At 41.5% G+C, this 18297-nt stretch overlaps 1 protein-coding gene across 2 annotated transcripts in view; it reads right to left on the bottom strand.

Moving 5' to 3' along the window:
- Nucleotides 1-237: 237 nt before the first annotated feature.
- otud5a (OTU deubiquitinase 5a) overlaps nt 238-18297 on the bottom strand; it is a 32385-nt gene continuing 14325 nt past the window's right edge. For both annotated transcript variants that reach the window (XM_061985482.2, XM_072915925.1), the window contains exons 2-9: nt 17229-17322; nt 17073-17137; nt 15465-15621; nt 15233-15381; nt 6203-6388; nt 5931-6135; nt 5776-5847; nt 238-1425 (exon numbers count right to left, since the gene is read on the bottom strand). In XM_061985482.2, coding sequence (XP_061841466.1) covers nt 1289-1425; nt 5776-5847; nt 5931-6135; nt 6203-6388; nt 15233-15381; nt 15465-15621; nt 17073-17137; nt 17229-17322 — 1065 coding nt within the window. In that variant the 3' untranslated portion in view covers nt 238-1288. The remainder of the gene's footprint in view (nt 1426-5775; nt 5848-5930; nt 6136-6202; nt 6389-15232; nt 15382-15464; nt 15622-17072; nt 17138-17228; nt 17323-18297) is intronic.

Below are 18297 nucleotides of genomic sequence, written 5' to 3'. Positions count from 1 at the left end.
CGACGAGCCAAATTGCCCATTTTGGGCATCGCTGATCTGGAGATTCAAGCATTGAATAAAAAAATATATATCTGACTAATGGGACCTTTTCGGGATTTTAGGGGAGCCCTAAAGATAAAAAATATATATGAAAATGGCCCCCGCATGCTTTAATTTTTCAGTGTGCGGACCTCAACTCCGAGCGCTTCGTCACAAAACAAGTTCGACGTCGTCACTTTTTAAAGACCACTCGGCACGTCTTGTCCGAAACATTTTCCTCTTTTTATTCCAAGAAAAAAAATATTTTCATCCCAAGCGATGAAATAAAACAAACTTATATTATTAATAATAATAACAACAATAATCAATCATCAAGAGGATAAGTATGACAATTCTCTACGTTTTTTTTCTTCGTTTTTTTTGTTTGTCGCTTTTGTCTCCATGGCGATATTGGTCGTGATCAAACATGCTGCTAAGAAGTCTGTGGCGATGATGATGATGATGATGAAGGCGGTAAGAAGAGGAAGAGCTAGATGTTATATATTAAAAAAAAAAAAAAAAAGTCTCAAAGCGGACGATGGAACGTAAACACACTGGCTGAAGACAGGAAGTACTTCTCAATTGTACGACAGTAAGACTTCAGGCGTTAGCGTTGACAACATGCTAACATAGCATGTGGCGTCGGACTCGCCGCTGTCTTTTCTTTTGGGTTAGCCTCACTCACACGCCATTGTGCTGCGTGGTCGATAGCGATTAGCACTGAAGGCCGCCAGGATGTGACCTCAACAAGCCCATAAGCGGAGTGCTTACGCTAACTCGGTAAAAAGTATTTCCACATTTTTACGAAGGCGTTCGATCGTTTCGCGCGAACATTTTAACCTGGTATGAAGTTCCCTTTGTCCCGGCTAACTGCTAGCGGCTAAGGCCGCGGAAACGTGTGTGAATATAGCGCTTTCACTGCACATGTGCAAACCAGAATAAATAAATATGATTGAAGGCGAGGTCATGTGACCACACCCATCACGGACGCAACGTGTGACGCGTATTCGCCGACGGAGCGGTTCCTTCGACAAAGTGATCGGCAATCGTAAATGGCGCGGTCGGCTAGCGTGGGGTTGGCGGGTGGCTCGTAAAACCAAGACAAGCTGGGAGGATCCATGATGGCGACGGAGAGAAGGAATGGAGGGACGAGGAGGGAGAGACTGCGTTTCTTTCTTTCGGGTCGAATGTATCCCTGGCGGTCTTCTGAGGGGTCGGAGGTGACGAGTGGGGTCGGGGTCATAGGTCACGCGTGCGTGTGTTGTGTCCATCAGCTGCTGTCAGGTGACGCTTCACGCTCTCGATGCTGCACGGCACCACCCTGATGTTTGATGCTGTCCAAATATTCCTGCTGGGACACGGCCAGGACCGACGCCAGGATCTCGTCGTCCTCCCAGTCGGTCAAACCTTCAGCGCGCGCACATACAGAGAGACACACACACACACACAGAGACACACACACACAGAGTTTAGATGACACGCCCACAGCGGTCACAGAAGACCTTAAACCAGGGGTGTCCAAACTTTTTGACCTGCGGGCCGCATTGGGCTAAAAATATTTGTCCAAAAGCCGACTGCATGTAAAGTAACTATATATACAGGACTGTCTCAGAAAATTAGAAAAGTTCTTTATTTTCTGTAATGCAATTTCAAAAAACAAAAATGTCATACATTCTGGATTCATTACACATCAACTGAAATATTGCAAACCTTTCATTATTTTAATATGGCTGATTATGGCATACAGCTTAAGAAAACTCAAAAATCCTATCTCAAAAAATGTGAATATTTCCTCAGACCAAGTAAAAAAATATATATATTTATAACAGCAAAACAAAATCAAACATTTGAAAATGTCAATTAATGCACTCAGTACATAATCAGCAATATTAAAATAATAAAAGGCTTGCAATATTTCAGTTGATGTGTAATGAATCCAGAATGTATGACTTTTTTTTATTTTTTTTATTGCATTACAGAAAATAAAATAACTTTATCACAATATTCTAATTTTCTGAGACAGTCCTGTATGTATGTGTGTATACATATATATATATATATATATATATATATATTAGGGCTGGGCGATATATCGATATACGCGATATATCGCGGGTTTGATATAGAAAATGACTGTATCGTGATATCGAGCATACGTTCTCACGCAGTTGCTTTTAGCTGCGGGCATTACACTACAGGCTCTACTCACTCTTTCCTTCTCACAGACAGACAACCGCACCTTCTTACACACGTCACAAACGTATACGCCCTCCCCGAGCAGAGAGGAAGCAGCATGGCTAACGTTAGCTGTGATGCTAGCGGAGTGGTGCGAGCGCTAATACAAGAGAAAGAAGGTGCGAATCTGGCAACAAATGAAGGAATAATTAATTCCCCAAAAAAACAGCAGGGGGTCCATCGTCTGGCGGTGGTTTGGCTTTTAGTGGGAATATGTGGAACAGACAACCATAATTTGTCAAGTGTGGGGCAAAAGCGTTGCTATAAAAAGTAGCAGTACGGCTGTAACAAACAGTTCAGGGTGTCCCAAGTTACCGGAGTGTGTTAGGTAAGGAGGAGGAGTTTTGTCCCTCCAGAGTTGTTGCCGTAGGGCTGTGACGTAGGGTGTCTGTGGTTGTGGAAGGAGGTGTGTGATGTTGACATTAAAGAAGCGGTGGCTACCGAACCTGTTCTAATGTCTCCCGTTTATTATTTTATTAGATAAGTACACTGTATAGGCGAACCCAGGACACTCGGCTACACTGCTAATATATAGCATCATTTGAAAAGTCACCCGCTAGACAAAGAAGAGGGCTTACTCTGCACGTCAATATCTCCGTTCGGTGCCACACGTCCACACCATCAAAATGCTGAGGCAACATTTCCAGATCAACACCGTATGAAAAAAATAGTGATTTTTTTTAGTTGTGATTTCCATCTCTGCATGAAAGTTTAAAAGTAGCATATATTAATGCAGTATGAAGAAGAATGTTTTAATGTAGACACATAGAATCATCATACTGCTGTGATTATATGTATCAAGTATTCATTCAAGGCTAAGGCAAAATATCGAGATATATATCGTGTATCGCGATATGGCCTTAAAATATTGCGATATTTAAAAAAGACCATATCGCCCAGCCCATATATATATATATATATATATATATATATATATATATAGATATATATATATATATATATATATATATATATATATATATATATCTATATATCTATATATATATATACATATCTATATATATATTTTTACACATCTTTATATATATATATATATATATATTTATACACATATATGTATACATACGGTATATATATATATACATATATATATATATATATATATATATATATATATATATATATATATATATATATATATACATACACATATATATATGTATACATATATATACATATATATATATGTATACATATATATATACATATATATATATATACATATATATATATATACATATATATATATATGTATACATATATATATTTATATTTATACACAATCATACATATATATGTATACACACATATATGTACAGTATATATATATATAGGATATATGTATATATACATAAATACACACATATGTATATAAATATATATATATATATATATATATATACATATATACAGAGACACACACACACACACATATATATATTATATATATATATATATATATATATATATGTGTGTGTGTGTGTGTGTCTGTGTATATATGTATATATATATATATATATATATATATATATATATATATACAAATCCCGTTTCCATATGAGTTGGGAAATTGTGTTAGATGTAAATAAAAATGGAATACAATGATTTGCAAATCATTTTCAACCCATATTCAGTTGAATATGCCACAAAGACAACATATTTGATGTTCGAACTCATAAGCATTTTTTTTTTTTGCAAATAATCATTAACTTTAGAATTTGATGCCAGCAACACGTGACAAAGAAGCTGGGAAAGTTGGCAATAAATACTGATAAAGTTGAGGAATGTTCATCAAACACTTATTTGGAACATCCCACAAGTGAACAGGCTAATTGGGCACAGGTGGGTGCCATGATTGGGTATAAAAGTAGACTCCATGAAATGCTCAGTCATTCACAAACAAGGATGGGGCGAGGGTCACCACTTTGTCAACAAATGCGTGAGCAAATTGTTGAACAGTTTAAGAAAAACCTTTCTCAAGCAGCTATTGCAAGGAATTTAGGGATTTCACCATCGACGGTCCGTAATATCATCAAAGGGTTCAGAGAATCTGGAGAAATCACTGCACGTAAGCAGCTAAGCCCGTGACCTTCCATCCCTCAGGCTGTACTGCATCAACAAGCGACATCAGTGTGTAAAAGATATCAACACATGGGCTCAGGAACACTTCAGAAACCCACTGTCAGTAACTACAGTTGGTCGCTACATCTGTAAGTGCAAGTTAAAACTCTTCTATGCAAAGCGAAAACCGTTTATCAACAACACCCAGAAACGCCGTCGGCTTCGCTGGGCCTGAGCTCATCTAAGATGGACTGATACAAAGTGAAAAAGTGTTCTGTGGTCTGACGAGTCCACATTTCAAATTGTTTTTGGAAACTGTGGACGTCGTGTCCTCCGGACCAAAGAGGAAAAGAACCATCCGGATTGTTATAGGCGCAAAGTTGAAAAGCCAGCATCTGTGATGGTATGGGGGTGTATTAGTGCCCAAGACATGGGTAACTTACACATCTGTGAAGGCGCCATTAATGCTGAAAGGTACATACAGCTTTTGGAGCAACATATGTTGCCATCCAAGCAACGTTACCATGGACGCCCCTGCTTATTTCAGCAAGACAATGCCAAGCCACGTGTTACATCAACATGGCTTCATAGTAAAAGAGTGCGGGTACTAGACTGGCCTGCCTGTAGTCCAGACCTGTCTCCCATTGAAAATGTGTGGTGCATTATGAAGCCTAAAATACCACACCGGAGACCCCCGGACTGTTGAACAACTTAAGCTGTGCATCAAGCAAGAATGGGAAAGAATTCCACCTGAGAAGCTTAAAAAATGTGTCTCCTCAGTTCCCAAACGTTTACGGATTGTTGTTAAAAGGAAAGGCCATGTAACACAGTGCTGCAGCCATGAAATTCTAAGTTAATTATTATTTGCAAAAAAACAAAAAAGTTTATGAGTTTGAACATCAAATATCTTGTCTTTGTAGTGCATTCAATTGAATATGGGTTGAAAAGGATTTGCAAATCATTGTATTCCGTTTATATTTACATCTAACACAATTTCCCAACTCACATGGAAACGGGGTTTGTATATATATATATATATATATATATATATATATATATATATATATATATGTATGAGTGTGTGTGTGTGTGTGTGTGTGTGTATTTCTTTTGAATAATATCCACAAAGTTCAGTGAGCAGGTTGTGACCACGTGTGTTGACTTTTTGTGTCTGTTGCATTTAAATTTTTTGTGCAATGAGTAGGAAAGGTTGCTTGGATTGGGTAATATAAGTATCTAATGTGCTGTATACACTTCAATGTACAATTCATGGTCGTTCACTTCATTTACTCACATTGTCTGCAAGATGGCGGCAAATTTGCAGCAGTTCGCCTGTCAGGTATTTACAATTAAATTTGAAATACAGCGAGGGACTTATTTAAACTTGTGACGTCCCGCGGGCCGTAGTTTGGACACCCCTGCCTTAGACCTTAGTCTTACCAAACGCTGTAGGTGACATCTCCTGCATGATGGCTCTGTACTCTAAATGATGCCGACTTGGATTACTGGGACCTACACACACACACAAGCACACACTATTGAGGTGCCCGCCAAACGGAAGTGGTTCAGGTAGGTGTGTCCGTGGCAAGCATTACCTGGCGCACACGGCGAGGGCGGTTTGCTGAGGATGAGGGCGGCGCCCGCCGGGGACGGGGGCTTGATGGCGGTCGACGTGGCGCTCGTCAGGTCCGGGTGGGTGGGGTCGGCATCCCGTTGCCGTGGCGACCGAGCGCTCCAATCGTCAAGGCCGCTAGAGGCCGCCGCCGTGGCCGAGCTGCAGGTGGCGCTGGCTTTTCTGGGCTGCGGCGGGAGCAGAGAGGAGATGAAAAACATAAAAGGGCCGGCGGTGGCGAAGGCGGGGGCTGACCTGTCGGGCCTGCTTCTCCTGGTCGCGCAGCCACTGCAGGTACGACTCCCTGGCCACCTGCTCCTCGATGGCTTCGCACGTGGCCTCCCAGTCGCTGGCTCGCTTCTTGTCCTCCAACATCTGCTGCTCGATCCACGACTCCTCCGACGTTTTGATGGCCGACTTCATCAGAGTCTGCTCCGCGTACTGGGGTGGGGGGGGCAGAGAAGCATTATTTGAAGTACAAATACGTTGTCCCTTTTCGGGTCACATGACACCTACATTCACACCTATGGCAATTTATGTTCCTACGGGGATTCAAACCCTCAATCTCCTGACTGTGACACTCAGCCACAATGGAAACAGTTGGAATAACTTGGACTAATATTCAGAATATGAACCCGTTAGCATGCGCTACATTAGCAGGCTTTCCATTCTCTTATTTATTTGTTGAGGGCCGCCACAAATACCTTTTGGACCGCCACAGAAGGATTTGGCGCCGTCATGAATTTGTAATTCAACATTTGGCTCGATTGTCTCACCTTCATCATAACGACTTGTCATTACAAGTCCATCCAATAGATGGCAGCGTCTGAAGAGAAATCTGTCTTTTGTGCAACCAAACTAGAACATGGGATTCGCAATAAAAATATTTAAAAAAATCTGTGCTGCAGTCGCTGCTGGGCCACAACATTAGGTACACCTGCAGACTGCAGCACGGATTTCATATTTCATTCATTCACAACTCCTCCAACACGAACATTGTTCTTTTTGCACTTTTGGCTTCTTATTAAATAACTTTTTTTAAATAGATTCAATCTTGCACGTGGAAACTTTAAGTGTGGGCTTTAGTTGATATAACACTCCCGTCAGGGGGTGCATTCTACACCGGGGGGTGCATTATCCGGCACAACACCTGTAATTTGGAGCTTCAGCTGAAGAACAGAACGGCCAACTTTGACTGTTTTTCGCTGGCTTTGGATGAGAGCTGTGATGTACGTGACACCGCTCAGCTGCTCATCTTCTTACGTGGGATAACTGCAGACTTTCAAATCACGGAAGAGCTGGCAGCCATGCAGTTAATTAAAAGGGACAACCACAGGTAATGACTTGTTCACATAGGTAAATGCGTGTTTGGACATGTTAGGACTGAAATGGGACAAGCTGGCAGGTGTGACAACAGATGGTTGTCCAAATCTGACAGGGAAAAATGTTGGACTTTTAAAGAGGATGCAGGATAAACTTTAAATTAACCCTGTGCAGAGATTGACATTTTTGCATTGTGTTATACATCAGAAAGTGTTGTGTAAGACAGTGTTAAAAGTAAAACCATCAAAAGCAATCTGCTTTTGGTATAAAGTTAAATTAGGTTAAATGAAAATATTATTATTATTATTAATTATTATTATTATTAATCTTACGGTATATCAAAAATAATATTGAGCAAAATGTAATTAAAATATTGTCGATGTGGCCCTCCAGCAGTGCTCGGGTTGCTCATGCGGCCCCCGGTAAAAATTAATTGCCCACCCCTGCTCTAACCACAAGGCCACTGAATTATATACAGAATTTTTAATATACACTGGATTTTCACACACTGAGGTTTAAAACACTGAATTTTTAAACACACACATTTACTTCACACATTTGTATTCAATGAAATTGTCAGCATAATTTAATGTAGAAAAAAAATCAGTTCACAAAATTCAGTGTCCAAAAAATCTTTCATAATAAAGACACAAATTAACCTCTGACTCAATTTCAGTCTTGTGGACAGAATAGTACGCCAAAAGCCTTTTTTATTGGTCAACAATGGCCTAGTCTTTGGTATTTTCCTTTCAAATGTGTTTAGGGCGGAAGTAGTCAGCAGCCACGCCCATATATGGTCACACCATCATCCAAGTGGGATAATTTAAAGAATTGCAACCAAAAATGGATTTCTAACCAAAAAAATGTGCAACTATTTTGGCCCAAAAAAATGTTTTCTTCCATTTTCAAATCTTTTTTTTTTTTGGTTCATAATGAACAATATTCTCTCCAAAGCAGCGTACGTGAGGCTTTAATGGAAAAAAGCCCGTCTTTATTTACAAGCACTAAGCACCAACTAGCTTCATGCTACAAGTCAACTCGAGATGTGACGTTCGGGAGTCCTTTGAACGACTCTTTTAAGTGAACGATGAGATCTGATTCCCAGTAGTAGCCAATCGTTTCGGAGTTGTTTCTTATGAACATGTAAATTTAGCGACGGCAATTGCCCACTCTGAACGTGCGTGTCATTGGACTGGAAACTGGACTAGAAAATTGAGTCAAAGGTAAAGGAAACGTAACAACTTTTTGTTTCATATTAGAAAACATATCTATTTGTACATAAAAAAAACTAATATATATTTTAAAATTATAATTGTTTTATTGTTGTATTTATTTTTGTGATTTACTTTTGGGGTTCATTAGTCTAAAGCAGGGGTCAGGCCTGTGAACGGGTCGTATCCGGTCCGCGAGATGAGTTTGCTAAATATAAAAACGAGCTGAAATTTTTGAGTGAAAGAAACTGCTGTTTTAAATTTGTCCACTAGATGTCACAGTAGCAATCTTTGTATCCCCTGCCAGAGAGCTATCAGAGGGGGCGGAGTTATGTGCCTTAAGCTAAAGGCAACATTTTGGATACCTGTATACGCTGCTTATCAGTGATAACCAACGTTCCCTCTAAGGTGCGCGCCTGCACAATTGCGCACTGCTCAAGCGCACAACAAATATATGCCGCGCACCAAATCAAATCCCATCTGAATTCTAAACAAAATAAACCCATTTATTCTGTGTAATTTTGCAATGCAACTCTGAGTGACAGTGACAACAAGCGGCCCTAACGGTGTTCGTCAACACCGTTCAATTGAACACTGTCCAATTATTGGAACGTCTATCGAGATGCTTCGAGGACAGGAATTATATCGCTCACTTTATTGAGCAAAACTGTTTATATTCGGCCATAACCACACCAAAAACATGAGTAAAAAACTTATATCTCGAAAAACTAGTAATTTTCTGCCGTACAAACCAGGCCAAAACCAACTTGTCATCTGTCACCAACACGCATACCACTAAGCCACTGGTGCGTTTATGGCCACACAAAAAGTCGGACAACTCAAACACCACACAAAGTTACACTATGACTCCTCAGTCATACGTGTGCTTATTCTACTGTCATTTATTATCAATGTTAATTTATTGATATCAATCATGGAATGCTGTTACTAGAGAAAGTTAGAGGAATGCACACTTCATCCTATGCTTACATTTCATTGTGCAACATGAGGATGTTTAAGGGGAACTAAATGTGATCTCTGAAAGGGGTACAGATGATTTCCAAAGCAGGACCCCCACACAGACATATTGTACAATAGTAATCCGTAGCTTATGAAAAACAAGATTTCTTTTATTTTCATTACAAGTGGGCCAAATCACTAACACACCTAGTGTGTGTGACAATCATTGGTACATTAACTTTTAACTTTAACTTTAATATTACAAAACAATCTCATGAAAATGACTCCTCTCATTTGAGTGTTATTATAAAAGATTGGTTTGAGACAGGTGTGCTGCTGGTATTGCCACATGTGATGTTGCTCACATGTGCTCCACTGAATGCTCAGGGAGTTTTTGTGTTTGCTCATACACATGAACAATTAGAGGGAACATTGGTGATAACATACAAAATGTCGATTGTTACGTTCATGCCTTTGTTGTCAAAGGTGTTGTTAGTAATGTAACCTGTGACATTTATACCCATATAAATGTTTTTGATCATCTGTAAATTGTGTTGTACTTACAACTGGGGACACATTTTCTGGGCGCACGTAAATATGTTGAAATATTATGTATCCCCTTCTAACTTCATGTGTGATTAAAGAAATGTGTCCAAATTAACACGTTGCTACATATGTACAGAACAAACCACACGATGTTATAGTACATCAGTTTAGGAGAATGAGTACTGTAAATTCTGGACTATAAAAAGCTACTTTATTCCTAGATTTTGAGCCCTCCGGCTTATAAAATGGAGCGGCTAAATTATGGATTTTCTTCCGCTAATGCCCATAATGTTTTGTGTTCAATGGTTTACATTAAACCCAAGCAGAGGAGTGATATAGTGTGTTATTGTTTGGGCTATGGCGCCATCTTTTGGACAAGTTTCCTCACTGCAGGTATTGCGGGTTGGAAATGTACTTTCTGTTTGATGTCGTAAACCGGAAATAGGCATCCATAGCGTTTTTGCTCGAAAGGATTCTTCGTTTATCACTCCAAGCAACATTTTTAAGTTTTACAATATATCTAAAACAATTCGTACTTCCTAAACCAGGCCTATTTAACGCCACATCCGGCCCGCCAATGCTTTTCATTTGGCCCGCTGAACATCGCCCAAATAGGCATGATGAAACCATTTAATTTCACCACACCTAGTGTGTGTGTGACAATCATTGGTACTTTAACTTTTTTTTTAAACTTGGGTTGATCATGTGTGGAGTGCTCCCGCCACCCCGCGGGGGGCAACAGTGAGGCATGTGTGTCACAGTGAAGCAGCAGTGGGGTGAGTAGAAGAAGGCTACTCATTCAACCCTGGAAAAAAAATCCAAATAAATAGCAAAAATCTGACTTTTAACAACGACTGGACATCCATCCATCCATCCATTTTCTACCGCTTATTCCCTTTTGGGGTCGCTGGAGCCTATCTCAACTACAATCGGGCGGAAGGCGGGGTAAACGACTGGACAACAAAGTATAAATGTTTTACACCAAGCAAGTGACCGAGTCATTGTTTTCTGGCGGAAATTTTAAGCGACGGACACATTGATCCAGACAAGCAGCAACAGTGGTAGAAATCCCGGCATTTAGGCTTCATCACAATTTTTTGTTTGTGTATAAATATATTTAATTTGCTTTGTATTGAAATTGCTGACTTTGTGATGTCTTTTGTATTAGTGGTTGTGTTGTTTTTTTGTCTGAGAGCAACAATCAAACCTCGTTTATTAATTCATCCATCCATCCATTTTTCCGCTGCATATCCGAGTCCGGGTCGCGGGGGCAGCAGTCTAAGCAGAGATGCCCAGACTTCCCTGTCCCCGGCCACCTCCTCGAGTTCTACAGGGGGGATACAGAGGTGTTCCCAGGCCAGCTGTGAGACGTAGTCCCTCCAACGTGTCCTAGGTCTGCCCCAAGGTCTCCTCCTGGCTGGACATGCCCGAAACACCTCACCAGGGAGGCATCCGTAGTAGATGTCCGAGCTCAGCTGGCTCCTCTCGACGTGAAGGCGCAGCGGTTCGACTCCGAGCTTCTCCCGGATGACCGAGCTCCTCACCCTATCTCTGAGGCTATGTTTACACGCCGGATAACCCCTTAAACGAATAATTATTTAGCCTAAGCCCCGTTTCAGCCACACTAAATTATCGTTTAAGGTCCCCCCTCCTCGGACAAATTTTTACATGGGTAAGTGCGCCGTGTATTTCTTGAATCTCCGGCTCTTAGCTTTGTATGGACTCATTGATTGTTTACAAACTGAGTTCGGAGAGGAAGTGACACCAGAAAGACCGTGCCCCACACAGGAAGTGACGTCAGAAAGAACGCGCCACAGCCAGCTTCACAATAAAGCGGTTTCGTAATTCGGAGCTAACCACTGGAAATATGAAGGCGAGTCATCCAGACATGCCCGTGTTACTCCTTCCGTCCATACAGATGCTTGTGGAAATCAAACATGAATACCTTTAGAGAAAGCGATTGCAGCTATTTGGGATACAACACTTCTCAGACAGCAAGAGAACTTTCGATTGTCCAGATCAGCTGTGATTCTACTTAGCGAAAAACTTTGTCCATTTGTGGAAGGAGAGTCAACGAGAATGCGGGCTCCCGTGGATGTGATAAAAAAGGTAGCGTGGGCTTTGTATTACCTGGCCCTCGAGTGAAGACTACAGAAAACGGCGAATGCATTTGGACTGGCAAAGCAGACTGTATCAGTTTTTGTCCGCCATGTATGTCACGGACTCAACGTCCAGGTCCGGAGTATATAAAGTCACCAACAACGAATGGACAATGAAGGTGAAGGCAAAAGAGTGAGGAGTGTCCTGACCAGATATCTAAATCCCTAGATTGATTGTTGTAAAATGTTCTTTGTCACATAGTGTACTTTTACGAGTCCAATAAAGATTTGATTAATTTATGATGTGTCAGGTGTGATTCACTACAATACGGCCCCACAACACATTGGATTCCAGTTAATTGAAATACCACAACACTGGATATTGTTCAGATAAGTTAAATTTAAGAACTTACACACAAAGCAACACTGGAGGTGACTATGACGTGCGCATTTTCCGCGCATGCGTATTAGGTCGCGTTGCGCCGGCTGACGGAGGGAGGAGGGGGTCTTAAACGACCATTGTGTGTATGTGGACACGGATAAGGTTTGGTGGGATTTACCCTGGATAACCATAGCCGGCTTAGTGTAGAAGGGGCCTGAGGGTAATCCCAGACATCCCGTGGAGGAAGCTCATTTCTGCCGTTTGTATTCGCGACCTTGTCCTTTCGGTCATTACCCAAAGTTCATGACCATAGGTGAGGGTAGGAACGTAGACCGACCTGTAAATCGAGAGCTTCGCCTTCTGGCTCAGCTCCTTCTTCACCACAACAGACCTGTGCAGTGACCGCATCACTGCAGACGCCACACCAATCCGTCTGTCAATCTCGCGTTCCATTATTCCCTCACTCGTGAACAAGACCCCGAGATACTTGCACTCCTCCACTTGAGGCAGAACTTCACTCCCGACCCAAGCGGTGCAGTTCACCCTTTTCGGACTGAGAACCATGGCCTCAGATTTGGAGGTGCTGATCCTCATCCCAGCAGCTTCACACAGCTGCAAACCGCCCCAGTGAACGCTGAAGGTCCCAGCCCGATGAAGACAACAGGATCATCTGCAAAAAGCAGGGATGCGATCCTCTGGCCACCAAACTGGAAAGCCTCCACACCCTGACTGCGCCAAGAAATTCTGTCCATAAAGATAATGAACAGGACCGGTGACATGGCGGAGTCCATGTCTGACTTACTACCGGCAATGCGAACCAGACTCCTGCTCCACTTGTACAGGGACCGAATGGCGCGTAGCAACGGATCCTGGACCCCGTACTCCTGGAGCACCCTCCACAAGACACGTAACACTAAATTTGACCAGTAGAGGGCGACAACGCTAACAGTAATTTCCACAGACGTATAATCCTTGATATATAATCCTTGATATCCCTCAACCACTCTTATTTTGATAAAGCATAGAGATTTGTTCCATTGCATAGTAATATTGTCCAGATACCAATATTTTGGTACCGGTACCATAATCATATCGATACTTTTCGGTACTTTTCTAAATAAAGGGGACCACAAAAAATTGCATTATTGGCCTTTATTTTAACAAAATATCTTATGGTACATTAAACGTATGTTTATTATTGGAAGTTTGTCTTTAAATAAAATAGTGAACATACAAGACAACTTGTCTTTTAGTAGTATGTAAACAAACAAAGGCTCCTAATTAGTCTGCTGACATATGCAGTAACATATTGTGTCATTTATCATTCTATTATTTTGTCAACATTATTAAGGACAAGTGGTAGAAAATGAATTATTAATCTACTTGTTCGTTTACTGTTAATATCTGTTTACTTTATCTTTCAACATGTTCTATCTACACTTCTGTTAAAATGTAATAATCACTTATTCTTCAGAGGCGGTATAGTACAGAATATGATTCATTAGTATCGCGGTACTATACTAATACCAGTATACTGTGCAACCCTATTGCATAGTTAGATTATTTTTGCAGGAAGATCGAGGCCCCTTGTGTACTCAGATAGCTCGCACGCTCCTTGCTGCACAACTGCAACCTTAGCTTGATTGACCACCGCTTGTTTCCACTTCCAGGAAGAAGTTACGTGTCGGAATACAAGCAATAAAGTATAATTAGTGTAAATTAACTCGTTCTAACATCTTATCTTATAAGCGATACGATCGATTGTTTCCTAAAAACAACTAACTATAAAATTGAGCCAGACTTTCGAACGGCTCTTTGAAAGGAACGGCTCCTCAAAATTCAGCTCCCTTCAAAGACCAGTAAATCCAATTTTTCCTTCTATTTTAGTTAAGTCATATACAAAAGGTTAACATGCTAGGAGCTAGCAGCTACGCAACAGCTAAGCACACAATAGCACATAAGCCAGACATACGTAATAATAATACTGCAGTCTAAAACATGACATTGTCAACATAAACAAGTATCAAATCAGTATATTTGCATATTACTTACACATACAAAGTCTCCAAGGCAGAAGTGTGTTAGAAAGTATCCAGTAACAAACGTGTCCGCATCATTCAACTTACTCCGTCATGAGCTTAGCTTTGTGAATTATTGTGATCAGTCGATGTCGCCAAATAAACAATTACCACTCCACTTCAACATAAAGGAGCTGTTTGCAACCTGCTTAAAGTTGCATTTTTCAAACAAAAAGTATAACAAGACAACCACCAGCGAGTTTAGGATACCATCAGCGGTTCCTATTTGAACCAATACGGTACCAATTATTGGTACCTGGGTATTAATTCTGGTACTCAACGGTACCAATTTTCCATACTTTTGTGTGTGTTAATAAATATAAGTTGTTTATGATAAAAAATATTTTTTTATAGCAAAATGAGCTGATTATGATAATTGCTGTCCAGTTGTTGTATCTTATCTAATTATTACATTTCTGAGTCTCATTTGTATAAGATTAAGTTGGAATTACAGTTGCAAGTCCAAGACGTTAGGTGGCAGTAGTGTATAGTTTATGGTGTATCTGCTAGCCAGTTCTGTTTCTGCTAATACTAGTCTTTTGTTGCGCCCTAAACAGTGTTAATACTGTAAGGGCTGTGCTTATTACACACCAGCTGTTAGATTGTAACGTGCATCATAGTTGTAGTTTTCATTAACACATTTGGTGTGTGTGTGTGTGTGTGTGTGTGTGTGTACAGTCGCGTACCCCTGGCTTGAAGGCGGGCAGGCCGAGGCCCACGCCGATGGTGGCCTTGTTGGGGTTGACCACGGAGTTGTAGTGGATGTTGCGGTGGTAGCTCACTCGGATGGGCTCGTCGTTGTTCTGGTGGATGCCGTGGAAGGTGTTGATTGGCTCTGTGGGGTGGAGAGGCGGGGTTTAGCGCGGAGGAGGAGGCGCCGGCAGATTGTCAGGCTTGAAGAAGAAGAAGAAGTCACACCTGTGCTGTACTGATACACCTCCACTGGCCTGTTGTACATCTCCGCCATGGCCTGCATCTCAATGTGGTTGCCATGGCAATTGTTTTTCCTCTTCCTGTTGATGTACGTAGTGAAGTCCTCCGTCACGTAGTTGGAGAAATAATCGGCGTTCTTCATCTGCCGGGAAAAAAGTCCACTTATTACAAATGTTACAGTACTTCTATTAAAGGCCTACTGAAACCCACTACTACCGACCACGCAGTCTGATAGTTTATACATCAATGATGAAATTTTAACATTGCAACACTTGCCAATACGGCGGGGTTAGTTTACTAAAGTGCAATTTTAAATTTCGCGCGACATATCCTGCTGAAAACGTCTCGGTATGATGACGCCTGCGCGTGACGTTGCGGATTGTAGAGGACATTTTGAGACATCATGGTGGCCAGCTATTAAGTCGTCTGTTTTCATCGCAAAATTCCACAGTATCCTGGACATCTGTGTTGGTGAATCTTTTGCAATTTGTTCAATGAACAATGGAGACAGCAAAGAAGAAAGCTGTAGGTGGGAGGGGGTGTATTGCGGCCGACTTCAGCAACACAAACACGGTCGGTGTTTCATTGTGTACATTCCCGAAAGATGACAGTCAATCTTTACCATTGGCCTGTGGAGAACTGGGACAACAGAGACTCTTAACAGGAGGACTTTGAGTTGGATACGCAGACACGGTACCGTGAGTACGCTTCCAAACATTTGATCGCTTGCCCGTACGTGCGTGCCGCTATGTGCATGTCACGTACGTAACTTTGGGGTCTTTGGGGAAATATATGTGCTGTATGAACTTTGGGGAGGTGAACGGTACTTTGGGCTGTGGGATTGAGTGTGTTGTGCAGGTGTTTGAGTTGTATTGGCGGGTTATATGGACGGGAGGGGTGAGGTGTTTGTTATGCAGGATTAATTTGTGGCATATTAAATATAAGCCTGGTTGTGTTGTGGCTAATAGAGTATATATATGTCTTGTGTTTATTTACTGTTTTAGTCATTCCCAGCTGAATATCAGGTCCCACCCGCCTCTCACAGCATCTTCCCTATCTGAATCGCTCCCACTGCCCTCTAGTCCTTCACTCTCACTTTCCTTATCCACAAATCTTTCATCGTCGCTCAAATTAATGGTGAAATCGTCGCTTTCTCGGTCCGAATCGCTCTCGCTGCTAGTGGCCATGATTGTAAACAATGTGCGGATGTGAGGAGCTCCACAACCTGTGACGTCACGCTACTCGTCTGCTACTTCCGGTACAGGCAAGGCTTTTTTATCAGCGACCAAAAGTTGCGAACTTTATCGTCGATGTTCTCTACTAAATCCTTTCAGCAAAAATATGGCAATATTGCAAAATGATCAAGTATGACACATAGAATTGACCTGCTATCCCCGTTAAACAAGAACATCGCATTTCAGTAGGCCTTTAATATTGTTGGATGACAAACAGCTACATGAAGCTCGCTAGCGCCCACTACTGGCAGACATGTGCGCAGGTCAGAGCTTCGCCACTGTATTTTATTTCCCTGTTGCGACCAGTGGCGCCCCCTGCTGACAGGGGCCCTTTTCCCAAGGTGATGATGTCACTCACCAGGTAGTCCATGCAGTGTTTCCTCACCACCTCGTGCATGTCCTGATCTCCATACACCTGGTCAGCTGACACACACACACACACACACACACACACACACAGTGAAGGTTCCACAGAGGGACACCTAGTGGTCATAAGAAGAAGCGCTTGACTCACCCACAGCTCTGAAGAGACACGCACCGTCCTCCTTCATCTTCTTGATGACAAAACCTTTCTTGTCTTGCAAAGCTTTTTCAAACCAGTGCTCCTGCTGCGCGTACGCACACACACACGCACGCACGCACGCACGCACGCACGCACGCACACACACACACACACACACACACACACACACACACACACACACACACACACACACACACACACACACACACACACACACACATCAAATCAATGTGTTGACAAGCGCACACACAGGCACCCATCAATTCAATGTGTTCGTGTACAAGTTGTGTACAAGCGATCCAATTCAGGATGTTTCCATGGCAACCACCTCCTATAATTTCTGACTGTATAATACAGGGGTGTGCAAACCTATTACAAACAAATACTTTGATAAATGTTGTATATTAAAGATGCCAAAAGGATCTTTTGGACAAGTTCGCTCACTGCAGGTGCTGCCGAATGAAAATGTACTTCCTGTTTTGTTCCTTGAACCGGAAGTATTCGTCCATAGCGTTACTGTTCGAAAGGATTCTTCATTCGCCACGCCAAGCAACGTTTGTAAGTTTTACAATATAACTAAAACTATTCTGACTTACTAAAGTGTCCCAAGTGTGATGTCTGTAGGAGTGTTTTCATGCATATTTGTACGTGCTATCATAATGTAGTGAAGTTAGCGCCGTTAGCATTAACAAATATGCTAACACGTTTATGAGTGTCTGTGTTAGTATTATTAACTTACAATGGCATTCTTTTTGTATTGTTTCAGTTTCGTAAATTCACCAAAACGTCACCGTGGAGTTATTGAGTCTGTGTAGCTGATTGGAGAGCTAGCGGATCCATGACAATGACTTCTGTTTTGTTTGATCAGCAGTTTTATTGCCGTGTTACAGACACCGTTTGGAAACAATTAAAGTATGTAAATAAACATTTATAAAACCTTTCTGTGTAAATAACTCATTTCACAACGTATATATCTGCGACTTATAGTCCAGTGCGGCTAATTTATATGGCAAATAGTTTTCTTCCTCTAAAATTTAGTGGGTGTGGCTTATATACGGAT

This window comes from Nerophis lumbriciformis, linkage group LG23 (genome assembly GCF_033978685.3).
Source record: "Nerophis lumbriciformis linkage group LG23, RoL_Nlum_v2.1, whole genome shotgun sequence".
Lineage (NCBI taxonomy): Eukaryota > Metazoa > Chordata > Actinopteri > Syngnathiformes > Syngnathidae > Nerophis > Nerophis lumbriciformis.
Note: the sequence above shows the minus strand (reverse complement) of the source record. Positions and strands in the feature narration are given on the sequence as shown.